General features: G+C 41.2%; 1 protein-coding gene across 3 annotated transcripts in view; it reads right to left on the reverse strand.

Annotated features, from left to right (window-relative positions):
- HGFAC (HGF activator) overlaps positions 1 to 24448 on the reverse strand; it is a 40786-nt gene extending 16338 nt beyond the window's left edge. Inside the window, exons 1-8 of one of the 3 annotated variants that reach the window (XM_064418812.1) lie at positions 23996 to 24448; positions 22398 to 22452; positions 20469 to 20565; positions 15355 to 15428; positions 14354 to 14377; positions 10717 to 10839; positions 9940 to 10071; positions 8471 to 8581 (exon numbers count right to left, since the gene is read on the reverse strand). In XM_064418812.1, coding sequence (XP_064274882.1) covers positions 8471 to 8581; positions 9940 to 10071; positions 10717 to 10839; positions 14354 to 14377; positions 15355 to 15428; positions 20469 to 20565; positions 22398 to 22452; positions 23996 to 24061 — 682 coding nt within the window. In that variant the 5' untranslated portion in view covers positions 24062 to 24448. The remainder of the gene's footprint in view (positions 1 to 8470; positions 8582 to 9939; positions 10072 to 10716; positions 10840 to 14353; positions 14378 to 15354; positions 15429 to 20468; positions 20566 to 22397; positions 22453 to 23995) is intronic. The other 2 variants (XM_064418810.1, XM_064418813.1) reach the window with 2 other exon arrangements.
- Between the last annotated feature and the right edge of the window lie 515 nt (positions 24449 to 24963).

The following is a 24963-nucleotide window of genomic DNA, read 5'->3' on the forward strand; positions in this document are numbered from 1 at the left end:
ATTTTTAGGAGTTTCTTTTGAAAGTCTCTCTGCAGAAAACAATGAGTCTTTTACATTTTCTTTTCCTCAAAACACCTCACCATCAATTTTCCTGATGCTTTTGAGCTTGGAATGCATTTTCTTTTCCAGATACATATAAGCCATTTCATTCTATTTATAAAAATATGTTTTTCCACCAATGGTTCTGATTCTGGGACAGGATGGTTTAAAGTAACCCTTTCATTCAGCAATGCTTTGATTTATCCCTTACCAATGTGTAATGCTTTTATGAAATACAATGTTGGATTTTTTTTTTGTACTGCTCTATATAAGCTGATGGCAGGAACAGAGAGGAAGGAAGAGGAAAAGGACATATCCAACCTAAACCTCCCCTGACTCAGCTTGATGCTGTTTCTTTGAGATGAACATCTCTGAACAATGATGTTTTATGCCTCTGCATTAATTTGTTGCTTACACAACCTCAGCATTACAGGATGTGCTGCCCTTCAAGCCCTCCTTTACAAGGGTATAAGCCAAGTTTCCTTTCTACATGAGTTCAGACTCATGGGCTGCCTGCAGAAAGGTTTGTCTTTTCTCCATTCAGCCAGAAGTTCCCTGATCTCCCTTCCTGGGTAGCTGTGAGATGTCCTCAGAGATGAAAGGTGTGAAAGCCTTTGATTCCAGGGGGCTGCACTTCCCCTGCTGCACAGGCAGACCATGACTGCTCCGGGCTGGCAGTAAATGTGTGAGAGAAAGGAGTCTGGTACTCATGGGGATTGCTCTTACAGGCATCTCATTCCATCAAATTATGCACTGAAACACAGCACACACAGACACACACACCCTGCCAGGTGTTCTGAGAGCAACAAGGCAAATATTCCTGTGCTAAATGAAACAAACACCTTGAAGAGAGCTTTGAAAGGCATCCACGTGAACCCAGTACTGCTTCCAAAGGAAGATCTGACTTATCTTCCAGTGTGTCCCTGTGCCACCAAAAATGTTTGTCAATATCTAGGGAGCAGACTCCACTGAAGAAACCAGTTGCCATTTTTTCCACTCATTAATGATAAGAATGTGAAGTCTGATGACATGATGACATGCTGCATGGCAGCAGCACCAGGACTGGACTGTTCCTGGCTTGAAGAAAATTGCTTCACATTTTCCTGCCTGTCTGTGAATGTGAGCAGCAGTAGCACCCACTGTGGCTTTCAGAGTTTAGAAATTAATCAACACATACCACAAGTGAATCTGTGCATCTATGCATCTGTATTTCAATGTAATTCAATCATACTGTTATAATACTTACCTAGATTTTCATATTTCTGTTTGGGGTCATGAACAGCAGATTACACATATATCTAATAACTGATTCAAATAATTGTGCAACTTTCTAGTTTGTTGAATAGCAGTAAAACCTCTGAACTCACAGTACCCAACACTGCAATGAATGCCTGCTGAAACTGCAGCCTGATTATGACACAACCAATCTGTCTGAGCTAAAAGCTAGGCAGAAACGTGGAAAATTGGCATCTTTTTGTAATCAATAAATCTAGCAGAAAATTAACATGTCAAACAAGGATGGATTTTAGACTGTGGGGGGGAAAAAAAGTAATTTACATGCACAAAAACTCTTAAAGTTGTATCCTGACGTAAGGATGGCACACTGCATTTACTGAAACTAGACTTATTTTTCAATGTTTCTTCTTTAAAGTGTCCTCATACCTTCATACTTGCCAATGCTTAGATCATGAGGTAAAATTGAAGAGATTTATATCTGTTATAAAAGCTAATGTACAAAGCCACCTTCTGAATAAGCTGGATTCTTTAATATAAAAGTTTAAATCCAGAAACCTATAAACTCTGCCAGTACTTTCTTATAGCTTAGAAAAGTAATATCCTAGATAAGAGGAAGGAATGGCTCTTTTTCCATTTCATTTTTCTATTTATTATCTTCAATTCTAGCCCAATAGTTACGATTTACAGAGTCATAAATGCAATCCAATAGGTAGGTATGTAAAGATAATAGGAGCAATATATTTAGGAAAAAGGCTGTCAAGAGCTAGGGGAAAGAAATTCTAGCAACAAGAAGCCAATATCAGTGCTATATTACTTTGACAGTTGCACAGACTACCATACAGGATTTTCAAGAATATCTGAATGCCTAATTCATAGTGAAAGCTTTCATTCTTTTCAATATACCTGTAGTCCTGATGTGCTTAGAGAATGAGCCAAAATGACTCTCTGGGCAGGAAAAGGAACAGACTGTGTAGCAGTAAATGATGGTCAGCAGAGGAGCAGCTGCTCTGTGGAGAGACTTTAATGAGAGGTGGGGGTCTCTTGAGCCCCCAAAGCATCCAGAGTGGGCTGAGAGGAGAAAGCAGGAGCTGGGAGAAGCAAACAATACAGTAATCCAATGAGCTGCATCACATCTTCCACATCTTCCCTTCAACCACCTTCCTGACAATTACACAGGACAACAGATTGCATGGATTAAGAGATGTCAGTCCCTTTGGACTTTAGGAGAAGATGTGCCCTCTATAACATAATGAACTGAAACCACTGTCACGTCTCAAATAAATCAAAAATAGGATTAAAAACACCCAAATGGTTTTCAATTAACCAGCACCCAGTAACACTTCTGCCAAGTCAGGCACTCTCACAAGACTAAGGACTAAGGAGCTGCTCCATATTAGCAGCTGCTAATATTAATCATATTAGTTTATACTAGGATTACAACAAAGACTTGTCATCTAGAAAGGTAACACTGTAGGAAAAGAGAGCAAAACACAGAAAGCTTAGTGTCCACCAGCATCTGGAAAATGCATATCTATGTAAAAATAAAGATGTCATTTGTGGATTTTGAAACCTACTCCTATCTCTGACCAGAGAAATTTTTTCCTTTTCTTTGGTATCTGCCTTATCTCTCAATCCTTACATAGGTAGTTCTTGCTGCATGCCATGCTGCTACCAGCACAGCTCATTAGCTCTCCTCTCCAGCCCACATTTGCCAAGGTGTCAAACATAAATTACTAATCCATAACCTCCATGCAAACAGTACTTCCTTCTTCATTTTTGTTTTTCTCTGTATTAGACAAAAGCTTTGTTATGGTCCTAAAATTATAAAGAAGTCTGGGAGATAAGAAGAGTCTGTCTATCATTGTTCACATCTGCCACCTCCATAAATGACATGGAATGTTGTTTTGAAAGCCACAGCTGTCTCTGCTCTCCTGCTCACCATCCCCTAGAGTGGCACTGTGTCAGTGCAATGAATCACAGGTGGGCACTTAGTGGGCAATGCCATGCTCACCCATTTCTTCATCTTCCAGTGCCTCCCACTATTGTTCATTGCAGGCAACACACTACTGGGCATAGTTTTTAACCATGTAACTCTAGCATTGTAGAATTTTCTTTTAATTCAAAGTCTGATAAAAGTCCAACCCACCATTATTATTTCTGCAGTGGTGCTCTAGGCTTTCTCTTCATTATCCTTGCATTATTAACCCATGCCTTCCCCTCATTCAAATCCCATGGTGACCTACAAAACTTGTCCTGTGAAAATACCATAATCATCTCTCCAAGCCAAATTGATACATAGTGTTGCTTTTTTATCTGCTGTGCCTTCTATTTTCCCACAACTGTGAAGAAATAATTACTTTATTCTTTTCCAGCCAAGTTTCATTACTAAGGCCAGTGCTTCACTTGCAAGCAACAAGCATCTTCTCAGTCTCACTTAGAAACCCTTTTGAAGTCTTACTTACAGACCTCCTTGTCCAAGTTCAGTGGGGGACTGACTGACCAGTTAAAAGCCCATTTATCATTGTCAGACAAGTGACCTTGTTATTATACTTCACCCTTTTCCCCTCTGCATTTCTAGAAAGTAAAAAATTAAACACTAATCCAAAAGCATTCTAGTACAGGGTAAATATAAACCAGAAAGTTAAAATTCATTATGCCTTCTTCAGAAAATAAAAAATATTTAAAACTTTCCTTCCAGCCTCCAGAGCTGAATTTCCTTTACTGAAGTAGCTTTTTTAGTAGAAAACTGCCAACACAGTTTCAGTAAATGAACCACTAAAAAGGTGGGTTTGCTGTCATTTTTTGCTAATTCTATTACCTCAAACTCCTCCAGTTTAACCCCTAAAGATGTGGCCAAGAAGAGTTTTTTTTTCCTGTATGTCATTATATATTCAGCTATTCTATCATCTTCCTTTTCTGAAAATCCTCAGCCTGCTTCTGACATGCACCACATCTCCTTACATAACGAAAAGCCTTCCACAATTAGCATTCCAACTCATGCTTTCTTTAAAGATATGATACCCCTCTAATTCCATTATCCATGGCCTAATGAGCTAAATACCCCAAACACTACAAAGCAGAGTTTTCAAAAATACCTTCTTCACATTTCATCATGACCAAAATATTATCAAAACCATTATGACTACCTAAACTTTAATCCAAAGAAAACTCAAAATGTTTAATCCTCTGTGCACTGCTCCCAGTGCACTCAAACCCAGTGCAACCCACAACCATAGTGAGCAAATGCTTCAGGAAAAGACTTGGTGACTAAGTAACAGAATAAATATACCCCACTAACATATCAGAATATAAATAAAGCATACATAAGAATACATCAGGAATAAATTTAAAATACAAGTAAGTACCCCAAATTTACTAACAACTGACATCCAACCAACAGTAACAAAGCTGTGGTAAGAAAAACAAAGTGCTTTTACATGGAAATCTGGCAAAATATATATTTATTTCCATTCACATTCCATTCAACTAAAGCAAAAACTGTGAATGCAATGGTGGGGCTTCAACCACAGAAACTTAAAGGCACTAACCCCCCGAAAAAAAATTCTACATCTCCTTTCTTTATGCTTTAACCTCCTTTAACTTCTCCCTAAATGCATATTATAATGAATTATCTGTCCTCTGGCCAGAGAGCCTCTCCTCTGTCTTTAGCTGTGTATCCAACATCTCCACCATAGCTCCTATCGGTTCAAAGAAACATCAAATGTCAAAGAAATTTTACAATTACATATTTATAACTGTTTGTCATCAATTATCACCTCCAGTGAAGCTAAATATTTATGAAGTTAATTATCTACCAAATAAATTCGCTCTCCATTTTCTATGCCAAGCTGGGCTAGAGATAAAATATTCCACTCACATCTTTGTCAGGTTTCACATCTTGGCCACATTTACCACTGCTAAAGTCACTGGATTTGGGCCCTTTTGATAACTTTCTGTGTTCAATGAGACAATTGCTACACATGACTGGACAATTGATTCTGAATCTTCACCTAGAGCCTGGATTCAGAACTGTCCCAGCAAGAGCTGTTTCCAAAGAGAATGCAGCTACTCTTTTAGCACAAAATCCTTATTTCTGAAAATAAGTGCATATTTAAGGGTAATTATTATGAATTGAACTTAATTAAACATGGGTCCTTGAACAATTTTAAACAGCATCTCTTTGGGGAGAGATTTGTTGATGATGCATCTAATTTCTTTCAAAATTAAACTTCACTGAAATCCTATGCATATAAACTGTCTCAGAGCACTTTTTAAATGGCAATTCTTTCTTTAGTACTGCAAGTTTCTTCTTTAAGAAAATAATGTATTACCACAAAGAATAGAAATCTATATTAAAAACTGTCTTTTGTATATCAATCTCCATTGTGATGGATATCTCCTCTGTTACTTTTATCATCTCTCTTTTTTTTTAAGTCAGCTCATAATTTTCCAGTAGCTATATGGTCATTTATGATAATGGCCAAGAAATATATGTATATATACACTCACATACACACACACACACACATATATAATGATTGTTTGCAAGAGAATTTTAAGATCAAAGATGAGTTTTGAGTACTGGCAGGGACACTGTAGTCCAAAAAGTAATGGACAGATAAATAGGTATCTTTAAAATCACAAAAGTTATGATTATTCTGTTACTCATTGTTCAAATGGGAAGAATAAAATTACCAGGCAGTAGGTTTTTTGTTAAAAATATAAAATACTTCTTTTCATCACATCTATTTATATTCAGGGACTTCTTGACATGGAATGCTGTGAAAGGGAAAAGCATAAAGGAGCACTAAAGAGTTTAGAAAAATACATGGAAAACAGGTAAAAGTCTGACAGATATGATGGTTCAAGCATCTGCTAAGTAAGTCCTCAAGTAAGAGAAGTGTTTTCAGTACTTTTCTCCTGTTTTTGCTCCTCATTCTACTGTACCAATGCTTGAGGCACAGCAGTACCTAGGCTTGTGATCTGCTGGATGAAGGATGGTACTTCGTTTATTAATATTTTTGAGTATAATGTTAAGATAAATTTGCTGGTTTTCCATTAGACACATATGAAGGCTGGTTATTCTTTGTGTAAGGCAAGGGCAGAGGATACCTCAAACACATGACAGCTCAATAACAGCCTGGGAGACTTCCTGTTTATTAAATTTATTGATTTCTCCTTTAAAAAAATCTAAGATATTTTTACATCACACCTTGGCTTTAAGGTTGCCTCTTTAACTGATAATTCAGAATAAAGTACAGTTTGGACAGGAAATACTGTTACACTTTCTTTGAATCAAGCACTAGAGCCACCAGCATTCCACCTAAAGGGTAACCTCACAAGTACATCCTGTTAGACAAGGAAACTATACAAGACAGTAAAAAGGAAACAAAGAAAAAAAGCCATTTCTGTTCACTGCATCAAAGAAAAAATTAATCCAACAAATACTTAAAAATCATTTCTGAGTGCTCTGAGAATACAAGGCTGTAGCACTTTCACCAGAATGCCATTGCCCTGCTGTGATGACAGTACCAGGTCTATAGACCTGAAGACTCATTTATTTGCGTTAATTTAGAATTACTAAATCTTGACAAAGAGTTTTTCTTTTTTAAGACTCTTTGCAAGGCCCTGACACACAAACACAATCCTTCAGCTCCCATTCTGTGTAGGGGTGTTAGGCAGCTGAATGCAGATGGATTGTAAGCATCCAAAGCCACTTGTTTAGCAAACCAAATGTTTGCTTTATTATTTTCAAGTAATCAAAGAGCACCTGCTTATTTCTTGTTCTAAGCTAGTCAGAAACCGGTATGACAGCTGTAACTCTGCCATCCTGATATTTATGATCCATGCCCCGCTGGGTGGATGTCTCTGTGCACCATTGCTGCTTGGGGCAGGGGAAGCTGATAATAAAACAGGAATTGGAAAAGCAGTTTAATGTGAAAATGAGCTGCCCCGAGCTCCAGGTCACACGTGTGCTGTGCAGTCCCTCACCCAGATCCCTGCAGCAGCATTCCCAAAGCCTGGAACAATCTCTCCAGGGTAACTAAAGGACAGAACAATTGAGCTAACATAGCACTCCTTATGAAGGACTTAAAAGAGTCACAAACCCATTTCTCATGGTTCATCAGGTCCCTGGTGAGGGAATGTTCAGGATCAGCTCATACACTGTCCAATTTACCCACTCACTCCTGCTATTTGCCATTCCAGCTGTACTGCTGGTCTCCCAGAAGGATTATTTTTTCCCCAGCTAGAATAGTTGGCTACCCCATTTGTTAACTATCAGAGTAACAAAAAGAGTGTAAGATATAAATTGCTGTGATCATTAATGGGTTTTTGTACCCCACCACCCATTCAGATTAAGAAAGTGCCCACCAGAGCTATTGGGAGCCATGTTCTCAGTTTTGATGAGCCGTGGGATTTATGCACTCAGAAAGACACATCCAGTGAATTGATGGGGTCACAGGATGGTGTGGCTGAAGGTCTATTAAAATTTATGCTTAAAACGTGCACTTATTTTAATAGTAGACACTGGCATATCTTGCAGATATAGCATGCAAGCAAGATTTAACCCCTGCAGGGATAAATGTGAAGCCTTCTGGAAGAAACTTGTATTAAAACTGTGTAGCATTTAAAATGCAAAACAGGACTTACACATAGATACCAAAGAGCAGATTTCTCTGCCCTGACCAACCAGAGAAGGGAAGGGGTTTTGTACAACCTGTACTGGGCTAAACATGTTATTAACTTAAAGTGCACAGTAACCCAAAGGGTGGGCATTTTCTTTGTCCCACAGTCATTTAGTGCTACCAAAGAATGGCTGCTAGATTTTGTCAGATGTAAATCCCTGCTCTATAAGGGGATGTGTGGATCTGTAGGGAGACAGTAGCTTTAGACTAACTCTGTGACTGATTCTGCAAAATGGAAGCGTGCACTTATTTTATAGGCATGTGTAATTGGATTTGAATTTCTGTTTGGTTTTCTACAAAGTGAAGGGCATGAAAAAAAATATTTTTAGAACCAGAGTGTCAGTGATGAAGTGTGTGTTATGTTTTACACTGGAGGAATACATTAAACCCTTCTGTGTGACTCTCCATTTGGTACCAGAAATGTTCTCAAAGACTGAGAGCCAAACACACCAGCCTTACAAACAGATGAAAACTCCTAATTCTGGCTGCCTGTAGGCTTTTGTACTTACCAATATTGCAATACTTCCCTGCATAATTTTCTTTGCAATCACATACTATTTGCCCAGTGGAGGCAACCATCTTACACTCTCCACCATTCATGCAAGGATCATGAACACAACCTACAAGAAAACACAACCAACGATCAAGCCAAAGGTACAAATTATTCAAGAGAATCAGTCCATTTTAACTTACTCTAGGGCATCTCCTCTGTGCATATGCATTTGGGGGAAGTTTTTATTCTTTGTTTATGTCAGACCTACACTTATGATAAATTAAAGAAAAGGCAACTCGATTGATTTCTGCCCACTAAGGTCTGTCTCATTGTTTTCACTGCTATTGGATAATGTCAGCTACAGAAAGATATTATCCATGAACAATAGGTAAAATGGGGGTGGTGATTATTATTACTAGTGGAGATGGTATTAACATTTCTTCCTCTACGGAGTGTTCTGCAGTTCCAGACTTACCACTAAGCTCTATCAGAATTTATTATAACATATCTAGTAGGGAGCTCAGTTAAATATTTAAGATCTGTAATTGGGAAGTATTCAGTCCTGTCAAATTTCCCAACTCTCACATGGACTCTCAATGTCCTAGAGAGCCACTGACTCTCCACACTTTAATTTCCAGTTACATAAGGTGGGAATAAAGCACATACATATTTCAAAGGGCTTTTAGGAAACTAATTTGTACTGTGTCTTACTTGTGAATCTGAGCAGGGTAAAAGTTATCCAGACTGAGTAACAGAATAGCCACAGAAGAGCACATGTGTAGGTGAGGCACATGGTTTGCTTCCCAACATCCCTCCTCCAAATGAAAGGTGCTGTGCTGGCTCTTCAGATGGGTGACAACCCAAAGTGCATATCCTGTGCTGGCTGGCCAGGGTGTTGGGTTCCTGGCAGCCTCTTAAAAAAGGAGGAGGGTTCATAATGTAAGCATCACCCCTGCCAGGAATGGGCCAAAAATCATGGGGCCTCTGGAGCCAATGCAGGCCTTATGGGATCTTTGAGGCGAGTAAAATTTACATGCTGGTAATTCAAGAGTGGGATGGACTTGGGAAGAAACACAGAGGTGAAACAACAATATGAAGTGATTGTTGGTGTGCAGGGTGTGCCTCTCAGGCAAGTTATAGTTTTGGAGAAAAAATGTTACCACTTCTACTATATAACCTGTATATTCTTACCTGCTGCACACCAGGGTTCCATCCCTCTCTAAGAAAACACTGTGTGTCCCTAAAATTCCTCATAATGCATATAGTTGCTTCCTCAAATGAGGATGGACACATTGAAGGGATTTCCTGGGTCAGTATAACGGCTCACTCTTGGAAAGGAAAGCTAAAATATTCTCTTTCAGAGAGGGTACATGAGCTGCAAGGGCAGTATTAGGGTGGGCAACAGCACTCAAGCTTTGATACCCTCACTGTCCTTTATCCACACTCCATGCAGACCTCCAGCTGTGGTACAAAACAGTGCCTTACTTTTGTGTTCCACACGCACACACTCCATCTGGCCGTGCACACACGTGCACTGCTCCACTGCTCCTTGTTGGACTCTTGACCAGCTCGTACCCACATCAAAGAATTCGTAGAGGCTGTTGTCAAAACATTTCTCTGAAATGAAGTTTTACAAACAACACAAGCTTTCAGATGTTATTTCTTGCAATAAATGGCACCAAATCTCTACTATCATTCCCTGCTCATCCCTTTTTTCCTGTTGAGCAGATCCATGTTTGTTGACAGTTCTTCTCAAGCTAGGCAGCCTCCACAGTGTGGAGGCACTGAGCCAGTAGAGCAGCAGCTCCAGGAACCTCAGGACAGAGGTGGCTTTCCCCTAAAGCCCTGTAGGATAGACAGGACAGCATCACTGTACCCAGCATGTGCTTGTACTTAAGGGATAAGGCATCACCTGAAATTGTGCTGCTTTTTCACATCTCTGTGCATTGCCTACCAGATATTATATTAATTTCCAAACATGTAAGGGATATTTAAATCTTTAAAACAGCAAAGGAAGGGGAAGAGGCTTTTTGTGTTTCCCATGCTCAGAGCATACTTGGATTTATAATTGCACAGTCAAGCTATTTTCAGTTGTCCTGTCAGGAATGGATTGTCTGTCATAACCATTTGGAAATCACAAACATTCATGCTGCAGTGGTCTCTCCCATCACAACAGCACTACCTTTTCATTAAGCAAACATTAATGAGCTCTACTTACTATTCATATTTCATGTTGCAACACTCGTGGTAGAAGATACTTACTCAGCTGACACTCCTCGCCTGTGAATTCCTCAGGACAGGTACAGTGGTACATCCTGCGGCTGTGAGTGAGAGAACAGCTCCCTCCATTCTGGCAGGGATTGTCTGCACAGTGATCTGGAGGGGCTACATAAGAAGTTGTTGTTAATAAGTCTGATATAAGTCGTGCTTTGTCCTTTTGGCTCCATGAACCATTTTGGTTCAACATTCAGTGGGTTTAATACCATCTACTAATGTAAAACTAAGTTTGTCAGACCAATTGATAGTGGGGTTGTTTCCAGCTGTAAAACAGCTGGAAACTTATTTATCCAGCTTTTAAAAACCATGTGGTAGATCACTGAGCTGAGCCTTCACCCCCTAGACTAAGCTGTCTGAAGGGGGTAGGTCCAGGCACACCTGGAGTCCCCAGAGCTGGCTCTGTGGTGAGGAAAAGACGGGACAGGTGCCCACAAGATGGAGCTGTGCCTTTACAGTGGGGAGGGACGAAGGCTGCAGCGCTGCCCGGCCTCTGCCCTGCAGCCTTTGCATCGCGACACCACCACCGGGACCGCGCATCTCTTCCAAACTGAGAGCACAAACTGCGACACGCATCTCTTTCAAACCGCACAAAGGACAACCCCCGACAGAAGAATTTGCTATGGGATTTTGGATTATGTCTAAAACTAATGGGCAGCTGGAACCAAGGGAAAAATTATAAAGCAAACCACAAAGCACATTGTCCTGGGGTGATGTTATGATGCTTGTATCCCCATTTTTACATCCAAGTAAATCACACCAAGAAAGCTGAAAACTGGACCAGTCCAGAATATCTCCATTTACTGGGGAATTTTCTGAATGATGGGAAAACGTGGTGGGAGAGGAGATAGATGCCAGGACAACTCATGCAATAGAAGCTTTACTTGGCAATGTGCAATGTAAAAGCAGTAAGAGTCTTGCTGGTCAGGCAGTGTTTCTGATTTCAGGCAGTGCCAAGGGATGTATATCCCCTGAAGTTAACCAACAGCATGTTTACACCTACTCCAGAGCTGGCCCAACAGCTTGTCTGCATTCAAATCTTCCTTTTTAATGCTAGTCAAACTCTGCTACACCCTCTCCACGGTTGCTCAATCCAGGTGTGTCCTGAGCATGAGATGCAACACAGAGAGGCACAGGTACACAAGAACAGGGCTGAGGTGAAGCACAAAGGCTGCATCCTGAAGTTTGCTACAGCAGCGTAAATCTGAGGTTCCCCTGCAGGATCAAAATATTTACTCCAGAAGAGAGTGATGTAATTCCTATCAGATAACAGGTCTTATTCACTGGTAGTTTCCATCCAGGATAACATCAAGGGAAAGCAAGTGAAGTCAGTGACATTCTTACTCTTCCTGCTGTTGATAGTTATGAAACTTCTAATGCTGTAATGTTTCCTCAAAGGAAAATTGTGTATTTCCTATTCCCACTACATCCAAACCATGACCTGATCTCCAAGCCATCTTCTGCTGAAACAAATGTTCAAGAAATTTTTTTGTACCCTTGTTAAATCTGCAAAAAACACTTCCACTCATTTCTTTCTTTCTCAATCTGTTTCTCACTATATCCCACCCACCACTCCAGTCTGACCTTCCAGGCATGTTCTGTGTTGCTCCACATCTTTCCTGGAGTCCAGGAACAACTTCTGTTCATAAGCAGATGGACACATCTCAGTTCCCAGTGGGGAATCCTGCCCACAGTTAACTATCCATTAACTGGGGAGTGCCAAGTCCACGCTTTCTCAGCACTGTCTAAAGCACCCTCATGGATAAAACACTCCATGCTTGCTGGCTCTCATCTTGACTGCAGCTTCACCTCTCTGAGTCTCTGCTGATTGAGCAGTAGCCTTGTCTCACCTTTCTGCCCATACTTCCCAACAAAAACTTTCTGTTTATGCCACCTACCTTCCTCAGAGCTCCTCCTGGGATGATGCTTCTTCCTCTTGCCTGCACAGCCCACACCACTGTACTACTTCTTTCCACATCAGTCCAGAGGGATCTTAAAAATATTGTCTGGCAATTTTCTCCCCCATGTTTGGGTCTCCCTGGGGTTTTGGCCACTTGTCCAAGATTTCCAGACATTCAGAGAAGTAGTCCTATCAGACTGCCCGAAATCTGGAAATGCCACCTATAGGAGCATTTCACATTGATGGATATTTGTACATCCATGGCAGCTATGCCTGCACAGCCCAGCTGGCCCACGTGTATGCAGTACCAACAGCAGAAACTTCCTACCCAGGCTTCACTTCATCCTAGAGCTAAAGGCCTCTTGGTTAAACTTCCCCTTGAATTTGGCAGATGTATTTTTCTGAATCAAAGCTTCCAGTGCTTGCTTAACATTGATTTGTAAGCACCTCCAATGTTTTGAGTTTGACTTCCCACAAACATGATATTCTTGGCCTGGAGAGAGCTTGTGCTTCAACCTTTGCTCTAAAGAAGCTCCTTCTCCATGCCAATGGATACACTGCTCACCAACCTTTTATGGCCAAAGGATACTCTTTCCCTGAAATTCCATTTTCCTTGTTTTTCAAGAAAAAACACCCAAAGATTTAATACTTCTGTGGATTTTTTAAAAAAAGGTATTATTTTACACATTTTAAAGATCAGCAGTGTTCAGTTTGACTGCTTATTTCTTCCACAGCAGGCAAACTTTCCTTCTTTTGCTTCAAATTCCCTTCATCCTTTATGTTGCTTTTCCTTTCAACCTCATCACAGGCCTGTTCACTTTAAGGTATGGTTAAAGATCTGTTAAATATTTCCCAAATCCAAAAACTGTGCTTGTTGCTTTAAAAAAAACGTAAGTAGAGTTATGTTTATAAATGAAATAACAGCCAAAAACCTTTTATTTCTTTTTTTCAAATTCTAAAAGCTTCCAGAAATAAAGGGGTTATGTTTTATTTTGCAACAGCTAGTGGTGAACTCTTTCAGCTACCCCATCCTTTTCTCCCTTTCCTTTCCTTTCCTTTCCTTTCCTTTCCTTTCCTTTCCTTTCCTTTCCTTTCCTTTCCTTTCCTTTCCTTTCCTTTCCTTTCCTTTCCTTTCCTTTCCTTTCCTTTCCTTTCCTCACATATAACTCTTTCTTTTTTTTTTTTAATTTTTAATTTTAAGCTCTGGGAAGCCACTGATGAATAACTAAGTGCAGCACTCATAACTCATAAGTCTTGTAAGCATGAACTGCCCATAAAGTCTATGTTCATGTCTGGCACACTTGCATTACAAAGTTGATGCTTGCTTTGGGGCTGGGTCACTGGCCTCTGATCTACTGTTAATCTGTTTTAAAGCCAGGCTGGAAAATAATTTTAACTAGTTATGTTTAAAAAGGTGATGCTGTGCACTGCTTAATTTTAGACTGTCAGTGTGATTCAGCTAATTTGGCTTTTCAAGTGCTCTGGTAGATTGCAATCAGTTTGGCAATAAGACTCCTGACACTGTGGAGAACTCCTTGAAAGGGGTTGGTGGAAAAAGCCCTTCATTTGAAAGTGGGAAGTGAATATCTGAGGCTTCTGGTCATATCCTGCAGACTAAATATGTCTCATTTGAAAATAGTGAGAGGGCAAAAAGAGGAACATCAACAGAATTAGACACAGATCCAAAAAAAGCCTCAGGGGCATCAAGCCGGACCAGTTCAATACCTGAATTTTCAAGCTGGTCTGTGCCTGTATTAAATGAGAATTAAAAAAAAAAATAAATATATATATACATCCATGTATATATACAAATATACACACACACACACACACACACACACATATATATATATATATATATATATATATATATATATATATATTCTTTATAAAATGGCATTCCCCAGCATCCAGCTCACAGAGCCAGGAATACAGAGATAAGCAAGGCCAGTCACTGAGGGACTGCTGAGGACAGGGATGCATATTCCTAGGTTAACTTTCACCCAGGGTGTCAATTAAAGTGACTTTATATATAAAGGTGACTTTGCCACAGAGCTTGACTTCCCCTTTTGGACAGACTTTCGCAATGAGGTAATTGCAGCACTGGAGTGTGGTGACCACATGAAGCCACAGAGCTGTTCAGCCAAGTAATCCTTTCATTATCCCTCAGGACTCCTGCAATGAACATGTCTGGCCTCTTGTCTTCTCTGACACAGCCCAAAGCTCAAGGAAGTCTGGGTTTGAGATTTGCTCTTTCCCTTGAGATCTCAAGAAAGGAAAGCTGGAAGTGATGGCTGTATGTTATAGAGGGTGTCAAATGTTTCTGTGCCTTCTAAAAAAATTAACTGGTCAAACAGACAGAAAATGCAGCTGTGTAAATTAAGGGAAAGCTGAAAGGCACATCCAAGCCATGAGGGAGGAGAAGATGATCACCTTTGTGTTTGGCTCCAGCAGGAGTTTAGATTTCCATACTGGCATTACCATAATTTCTCTCCATGGCTTCGAGTGAGTCAACACAGAGTGAATTAAAGACTGTGTGATATTCACAGTCTAATGCTATGGCTGTGCAGCGTCACAAAGAGATTATGGAAACATAATCTGATGTGAAGGCTTGCTTCAAAATAAGTACACAAGTAAAAGTTGCACTGAAGGCACTGTCCCTCCTTCCTGCAGGTGGCAAAGTAGGGGCCAGGTACCTGGAGCAACTCAGCCACGGCTTGCCTTACCTGAGTGTTCTCTGGGCAACAAATCACAGTGTCCCCACCTCCTGTCCCGGTCAAAGTTATGTGTTGTTGAACACCTGAAAAGAATCAAAGGTGCAGCTTAGTGCATCTTTAAATAACCTGGATGTCTGCACTGAAACTGCAGGGCCTTCACACTCTGGCAACCTGGAAATTCATGCTTGGTTTTTTTTCTAATTAGCATCAGTTTCGTTCAAATTCTCTTAAGAGCAGAGGAAAAAATATGCTTTCTTTTGTTAAAGTTGCTGTGCTCTACTTGTCTCATATTAAAAACAAATTAAAAATAAGATGCAAATGCAGGACCTAGGATTTTCAATAAATCCGTCAGAAAAACCCAACATTCTTCCTGTTTCTGGGATTAGAAAATGAAAGACAGAAATAAAAACCAAAACCAAAGCAAATAAATTATGCCTTCTTTACTTATTACAAAACAAGCAAAACAGGACCCAGGCCATTTTTGATGCCTGACATTACTGTAATAATCTGTGGAGGCAGCAGACTCTCCACAAAGGGACTTTTCCCTGACTTTCAGTGACAAGCATATTTCACCCTTTTCAGACTCAGTTCCTTTAAAGCATTCTTATTTTGGAGCTTGCAAGATGAAATGAGGAAATAACTGACTGGTGGTGATTTCCATTTTTATTTTCCAGATAAAACCTCTCCTTTTTTTGAGAGCAGGGGACTCAGTCCTGCACACCCTGACTGGTGGTCTGTTATGTCAGTCTGCTGTCTCAGGCTCAGAGCAATCCAAGGGACATGGAGCTGCTATTCCTCTTTTGCAGGAGTAGATTTGGAGGCTTCCCTGAGGACACACAAGGAGCACACGACTGAACTGAGGCTGCACCTTGGAGGTCCATGCCACCAAAACATCCTCCCTAGCCAGTTATAATGCAGAATAATAGATATCCCCTACATGACATTAGAGGACACTGGAGTTTGTTTAATGTGCCTGATGATCTATTTCCATTATGCCTGGTTTTATCATCCCTTGAGCAGCTGTGTGATCAAATTTTTCACCCTAGGATGTCACAAGTTAGATTGAAATTTTATTGTGGCACATGTCTACATTTTAACTGCCCTATTTTCCTTTTTAATTAGATGCTATGTGGTATTTAAAATGCATAATTCCTATGGAGCATCTGAATAGGCCACATATATTGATGGTGACCTCAATTATATAAGGTGCACTAAAAGAGGTGCTTGGTAGTCTGGTGCAAATTAATGTGGCACATACTTAAAGGGGCTGTTCTCTCACAGGAATTAAGCCTGATGCAACTGCTGGGAGCTGATGGAAATTCCTCAAAGATCCTTCAGTTGGAAGTGGATTGTGCTCTTCTTTAAAGGGTGGTCAAGCATGCTCAAGAATGAAATAAGAATTGAGTTAAAAGTGTCCTCAGAAGTGCTGGTGTCACTGCCCAGCAGCAGCCAAGTTCTAAGCAAAGTGGAATCTCAAATGTTTCATCTTAAAATATCTTTTGTTGTCAGAGACTCTGACAGAGGCTTCTTCTACCAGCTCTCCACAAACCACTGGTCCTCCCCTTGATGCTCTCCACAGCCAGTCCTTCCTTATTGCCTTGCAGTGACTACAGTGAGATTGATCCTCCCTTGTGATGCCAAGCTGCCTCCTCAGTGCCAAGCTTCTTCCACAGTGACATAATCCTTTTATATTTCCCACCACAGATCTCACTCTCTGTGAGAATCTCAGCTCATCCTCAAAGCTATTTCACTTGTCTCCCTATTTTTCTTTTAAAAATTGGGATTTTGTCTGATTGGAGGCTTACCAAAAATGAAATGGTGACATTTCAGTCTTCTGGAATGTTGCCTCCAGCAGCCAAACCAACCCAGTGGCCTTATTATATCTTCATGCTATTTGCAAATGCACCCACACTCAAAATTTATGGGATAGCAAATATCTTTACATCAGCTTGTCATATAAAATTGCTAATATGAAAGTGAAAACATATGGACAGAGATACTGAATTAATGATATCAGAAAAGTCCACTACAAGGAATTGTTTTAAATAACATTTTAAATCCATAGATGGTAAACAGCATGGGAATGGACAAACAAAAGATGAGGCCTAACTGGCAGTCAGGATCAATGAAAGTAGGCTGGTTTTCCCACCAGGAGCATAGGGAGCACTAACAATAGGATGTTTGGAGAACAAGCAAAGCCCCAGACCCGAGGCAGACAAGTGTAAGGAAAGAGCTTTGCCATCACACCTGGTGCTGTCACTATGTTTGAGATTTGGAGGCTCCCTGAGACTTTATTAGGTGTTGTCCTGACCATGAGACACAGCCAGACTTTGCCTGACAACACCAGACCAGCCACTACAAGCTCCAGGAAAATTCAGAGCCTGATGTTTGACATCTCCAGCTCAGCCTACAGGTACTTCTCCTTTCTAGGAATGTCATAAACTCCCCATCCTGTAATCCAGCTGGCCAAAAAGCTGTCCTCTACAGTGTTTTCAGTCTGTGGCCAACATACCAAAAGTTATCTTCTTGTTTCCAAGGAAGATGATAAGATCACGTCCTTCCTCCACAGACCTAAGCTCACCCTGGCACAGGGGCCCTGCCCTTCCAGAACTCAAGCACAGGATAAGGCTTCTGCAGGGCATGAGCCAACACCTTCCCATTTATAGCCAAAATCTCAGGCCAGGTCTGCTCCTGCCATTCCCCTGGAGCAGAGTGTGAGCAGCCCATCCCACCCTGGGACACAGGGACAGGGTGCTGGCAGCTTCCCTGCAGCCACAGCTTGGTCCAGTTCAGACCACCCTCCTCTTTTGCTCTCACCATTGTTCACTGCACCCCCGTTCTCTCTGTCCCTACACTCCTTTGTCTTTCTGGAGGTACCAGTGAAACTCAGTAGCAATTCCAGCTATTTTTTTTTCTCCTCAGCACAAAAGGAAAATTTACAGTATATCTTTAGCAAGATATCATGTAAGACTTGGTAATAGGCCACTAAATGGAAATTTATCTGTGAAAACAGATTATAATTAAGGGGAAAAGCAATACAGAATGCTGTTAAAGGAAGTCTGTTATTTAAATAGTGCAATTATTTTGTCTTCTTTCCTGTATTTTCAATAAATATTTATAAACATACAGCTTGTTTGTTGCTCTCAAAGTAGGGAGAGCTTTCTGTGGCCAGGAGCAGATTTATGCTGCAACACAGTGTCTGTATCATATACAATGTGAGAAAACATAAATCTCAAGCCAATTTGAGTGGGGTTTAGCCTGCACTGTAAAGTCCTGACTGCAGTCCTGACCCAAAATATGACTTAAGCACTAAGGACATGAGCTTAAACACATAAGTCAGTACTCTCCTGGTCAGGTTTCCTGGAATTTATCCCTGAAAAAGCAGCTTGGACCCAGCCTCCCATCATCCCTTCCTAGCAGCTTGCAGGAGACAGGAGCAGGAAGGGCACCAGCCTTGCCCTCACCTGGAGCCTACCAGGTCCCCTGGGATCAGTTATTCAGTGCAAGTCCAGCCTGGGTTGGTGCCAAGTCACACAGAAAGTGCACAGAGCAGGTTTCCCAACTGCTACTCAGGGCTCTTTTCCTGGCATCTCTGTGCCTGAAGTCACACATTAAGTTGCTTTTAGCTTATTAGTGATGAGCAAACACTGGTCAGAAGGTCACCCATAGGGTGAAATGGTCTGTCAAATCCAAATAACTCCAGCTGTCCTCCTCCTTGTCTCCCTGCTTGTAAATGGCTTTTAAAAAGTCAGAAGCATAAGAGCGAGTTGTTCAAGGTCAGCTCTAAAGTGTGCTCTAACCTTGGACCCCATCCATCGACAGGTTTTTCCATTTCTGTGGCCTAACTGGCTAAAAACAAATACACAGTGTCATGTATTAACAGGATCCCTCTTAAGCATTGCACGAAATTAAGTGGGTACTAAGGTCAAACTCTTTGTGGCTAAAGTTCATCAAAGACAGGATTCAAATTGGTAAATTATTCCAGTTCCCTTTCTTTACTTAAGATAGTCTCAAATTCTTGTTTCCTGGAGGCTTTTATTAGCTGGGTTGTATCAGTGGATATTGGGGAAATTCTGAAGTGGTTTCCTAGCCTGAAGCTTGGTGCCTATTTGTTTTGTGTTGTTTACATTACACCAGCACTTACACTTGAAACAGATGTGTCATCAGAAAGACACCAACAGATCATGAAAAAATTAGACAGTTCAGTATAAAAAATGAGAGTTCTACCCTGCCTGGGCAAGTAAAACAAACTCTAAAATATTATCTCTGCCCTGAAAATAGGCAAGTGTTTGCCTTTTACATGGCTCATCTGGGCATAATTTTCACATTACTGGTACCCACATATTCTCTGCTTTGTTGCCTTTGATTTTAGTTAATATATGCCCATCATATGAGTTTGTCTGCAAAGTTTATCTTTTTTATTCAGTGCTTTAATTTAGTAGGGTTCCCACCTGACTGCTCCTACCCCAAAAATGGATCATGAATACTTCTAACAGCTTCTGCAAAAGAAAAAGAGTAACCTTTGCCCAAAAGAAGGCAAATTGGCCTTAAACATACTAGTAGAATAAATCATTAACCAACAAACAGGAGTAATACCTCTCTTCTTAGTACTGCACTGTCCAAAGGGGTTCTGGTGCCAATCTGGACAGAAATTAGAGACATGGGGGTGGGGAGAAAACAACTTTCCTCAAAAATCAGATGGTCTCTGCTGCAGTACAAGTACAGCCTGCACAAATCAAACAGTCCCCTAACCAAGTGTCCCCTCCTGCCGGTGTCTGTGTCTGTCCTTTCTCCCCCAGCAGAGGGTCTCTCCAGGGTCATTCTATCAGTCCTGCTTTTTCTGTACAAGCTCTTATCACTCATGTAAATTGCAGTTCCAATAGGCAGGGCAGCAGGGAAACATTTCTGCAGTTCCTGAGCCTCCTGTGGCCATGGAAACCCAGAGCCAGGGCTCCCTTCCCCCTGAGCACATCCTGACCCGAGGGCCACGGCCACCAGCAGCAGAACTGCACCTTGGGCACAACATCCAGTTCATGGTAATGACTCCAAAAGCAAGATTAAAGCACTAAAAGAATGACATTTCATTTGAATGCTGTTTTCATTTATGAGCAATGTCAACTCACCATTTCTTTCTGGAAAATAAATTGGATAAACACGTGTGATAAAACCTTCCGCCAAACCGGAAAGGAAATTTGCATAAATGTCCATCCTCTGTAAACACTGAAATACAAGCATAAAAAACTCATAATGCAGCTGAAAACCAACCCACAAATTATATTATATACTATTATATGAAATTATGAAGATAGGTATCTGCAAATTTTTCAGCTGTAATCTGGACTCTGTGTCTCTGCAATGTCTAGTGCATAAGAAGAAGCTTAAAATCTTACATAATGACTGAATCAACAAAGATTAATGGACTCTGCAATGGAACAAAGATCTCAGATCATTTCAGGTCAAAATATACTGCCATTTCTGGTACAGCAAATGCCAATTATATTCATTAATTGCAATTATAATTTCTAATTATATAGTATTGTAATTTCATATTAAAATAATTTCTGAAGTTGTATCCTTTCAGGCTCTATATCACATTGTAATATCTGTTTAAAATAATTAAGGAACCAGACAGTACAAACTGAAATAGAAACAGTCAGGAGGAAGAAGGTTTAAAGGTTGGGGGTAGAGAGAGAATTTTGATCATAACACCTTCCCTTTGGGATAAGCAGATTCCTTACTAGTGGGGAGAAACTGATGGGACCAGTGTCTAAAAAGGGCAAGTTTTATATTTGCCACATCAGCGATGGCAGTCTAAGGAAGGGTGGTGGGAGTTTAAGGAAGGCTAGTGGGAGTCTATCAGGAAAAAATTCTTCAAGATGAGTCTTGATAATGAGAGAGGCTGAAGACAAAAAAGACAATGAAAAACTGTCAGAGCTTATTTAACCATTAAACTAAAAGTAATCTGTTTTGAAATCCCAAAGTCTGAATGGGGAACCAACCACTGCCGTAAAAGAGAAATGGGGCATTCAACCAAGCTGGCAGCACAGCACATTTCCATTTCTCAGAGGCAATGTGTGACTGCTCCTTGTACTGAGCTTACCCCCTCCATGATGGCTGGGGCTCCTGCACATCTTACAATATCTGTTAACTCCCATGAGCCCAGACACCTCAAAGAGCTGCTGAGGTCAGTTATTGGCATTACAGAAAAAATAACTTATCCCTATGGTCCAACCCCCTCTTAAGCATTTGGGGTTGTGGTCACTCCATCTGCCCTAACTGCCTCCTTCTCTATCAATGTGAAATACCCACTGCCATTCCCTCTGCCATCCCCTTGTCAACCCCAGTTTTCATTCTCTGAACTAATTAAGCAAATGTTCCAATATCAGCTTTCTCTGTCTGATACCTCCCAGTACAAACAGGCAGGAGAGTTGTGAAAATACATCCCCCTTCAGAAGATATATTGCATCCCAAAGGCCACTGAAGACTGTTATAACCTATAAAGCCCAGTGGCCCAATGCATGTAATCTTCAACAACAAAAGCACAGGACAATAAAAGCTTCAAAAATGGAAACTGCAGTACTCTCCCACAGCCAGGATGTCTGATCATTGGGGTGCCACTAGAACAAATGCAACCCAGAAACCTACATGGAATTCAAACCCTTCTCCCAAAGAGAGATCAAGGGCTAGGGTAGAAACGGAACTTGTACAAAGAGTTAATGTGCTTGAAAGTTACAGGGCAGCTGTAGCTCTGATTAAAGGTTGTTGCACATCTTCAGCCACACCACCTTGTGAAATAACATAAAGTCATGCCAGCTCAGACAACCAAAATCCCATCAGCACCTTCCCATTAATCTGCACCCGAAGGAAAATTACCTGAGATTCCTGAGCTAATCTCAAATTCCCCTTTAAACAGAAATTAATATTGGCATAACCCTTCTATAATCCTTATTCATGTTGAAACAAAGACAGGCTTCCTACCAGCTTGCACAGCACGGATACAGACAGGCAGACCATTCTTACTGTCATGAAACCTATTGGATTTGTCTTGGTACCTTGTGGGCGAGTGAACCCATGCCTTGAGCCTCCTCCTGCCTCAGATTTGTAGTGCTACAAAGAGAAAAAGAGAATGTGGATTGGAGACATAAATTCACTCTGGGAACCATACTACTGGTAAAAATCTACTTTCCAGGCTGCCCTGAACTTGTGTTTTCTCCCAATGCTTCTGAGAAAATCTTATTATTTGATTTTGATTTTTGGTGGGGCACAGTCTGGTGAAAGAGGATAAATACATGTTGACTCTCAAAAATGCCAGCTAAACTAGGAAAACCCAGCACAACACAACACAGGCCAAAGCTCTGCTCCATTTTATCTTTCTGTTGCCAAGGGACACATCTCCTATTTCTCTCAGCAGGAAGAATACATGCATTCTGGGGCTGGTTCACAGTTACAAATAATATCCCAACATTTGCCTTTTCCTGCTATTTAACTGTATCCCCCCAGGGCATTAGTTACAAAAGCAACTTCTAACTGTATTTGGGTTTGCCAATCAGTACGTAAAGAACACTAGGCTGAGCTGATTTTAAGCCACAGGAAATAATAAAAAGAGAATACACATAAAAGTGCTACGGCCACCAAAGGTGCTGGCAATTGAACTATAGCAAAAAAAATATCACAGAAGCAGTCAAAGAAGCACACATCATGAACATAGAACTGGACAGGGAACATAAAAAATGAGGGCTAAGTAAAAGATGTTGCTAAGATACACAGGGAAGGCTTGAAAAGTTCTGAGGAAATAAAAGTTTTTTCACTCTACACAAACTCTGCCACCACCAAGCAAGGGCTCCAGCCAGGGATGATCTTTACCATGAACATGAGCATTCCTCTCTGCTCCCTCATGTAATGTCTGAGGACAAACTTTTGTAATTCGTTGATATAATTAGGATTATAACACCATCTAAGTATATCTGAGCTAGTTTTAACCCAGCTAGAGAAATAAGGCTGATCTTAAGCCGCAATGCTGAGCATAAGGCAGCAGTGAATTAACTGCCCTGCTAGTCCATGGTAGATGCCGGGCTGTGGTGGGGTTTAAGCAAACTGGCAAATTCAGACCATCACAGCCTGCTCAGCAGTGCTTCAGGTGCTTGGCAGACATACCCCCCAAAAAGACACAGGATACATGATGCAAAAACACTGAGGGGCTTGGCATGGAAACAAGGAGAAGGCTGAAAAGAAGATAGCCAGCTAAGCTGGCCTGTTCAGTTACCAGGCAGCAGTAGTGTCTGGCAGTGGAGCACTCTCCCTCCATGCTACTGCAGGTACCTGCTTGTGTCAACACATTTTTGAGATACATTTTTAAAGGATTTCCATTTTTGTGGTTCTTCCTCCCTTCCCATTCCTCCTCCATAGCAAGGCATGGATGTAAGCAAATGCTTCAAACAGAGAAAGGTGTAGTAGCAGCTATCCCAAAGTGCCCCCACTAAGTGAGCACTGCTGTCAGCCTTCTGAACAAAAGGCTAATCCCTTTTGTTCCCTTTGAATCTCCCTTTCTCTGGGTCTGTTCAGTGGCTTCACTCATCCAACCCCAAGGCAGCCTGGTCCTGCCAGGTATCCCACAGCTGATCCATCACTCAGAAAGAGAAGAATCACTTACCATCCTTGCACAGCCACTGCTCAGACTCAGAGCCAAGACAACAGTGAGAGGAGCACAGACTTTCATCCTTGCTCTCCTCTCATGAAGGTTTTGCCTGGCAGAGGAAAACTTCCAGGTCTGGGCTGAAGCAGGAGGGCGAATCAGGAACAAGCTTTCACAAGGGACTGTGATTTACTTGACTTTAAGGTATTTTAGCTTTCTAAGTAAGCGGAGCTGTTATCGTTGTTAATCATTAATGACTTTGTGAGTAGAAGGGAATGCCCCATGGGGAGAGACTCTCCCTCAACCACTAGGAGTGAAGAGTTTACAAAGTGCCTGACCCTTGGAGATGGTGCCTGGTGTAATCAGCAAGCACTGAAGGGCAACTCCAGAGAAGTTGATCCAATGTTGCTTGTAGCTAGAGCTGATTTATCATCTGGATATTTCCCTTCTCCTTCTCTTCAGAAGCTAATTAAAAGCATGGTAAAGCAACAACAAGGAGCTCCAAGCAAGCCCGCTCAGGAGATGGCATCACATTGCAAAATATGGACCAGATCAATGCCAACACCAAGGATTACTCATTAACAGATGGTTACCTGCCCAGCTGAGACTTAGAACAGCAGCCATCCAGCAACAGACTGGGAAAGTTAAAAAGAAAGAAAATGCATATTACTCTGATAACACATTTTGTGTACCAAAAAGCTCCCTTCTGCCACCAGCTGAGCAAAGCTATCTCTGTCTTGTGAGTGTCTGTCTGAGCTGCACTGCAGAATCATTTCTCCTACAGATGCAGAGGGTATTGCTAAAACTGAGATTTCACCAGAGCAGTGTATTTCAGCCCCACCTTGCCCCACAACCAAAATCCACAGGTTTGGCTGGTACAACAGTGTCTGTGCTCGAGGCTTTTGCCATGTCCTGTCAATCAGGGACCACACCTCCTCACACCCAAAATCCCCAGAGCCACAGCAACATAAAGAATACCACAGTCC

Source organism: Passer domesticus, chromosome 4 (genome assembly GCF_036417665.1).
Source record: "Passer domesticus isolate bPasDom1 chromosome 4, bPasDom1.hap1, whole genome shotgun sequence".
NCBI lineage: Eukaryota > Metazoa > Chordata > Aves > Passeriformes > Passeridae > Passer > Passer domesticus.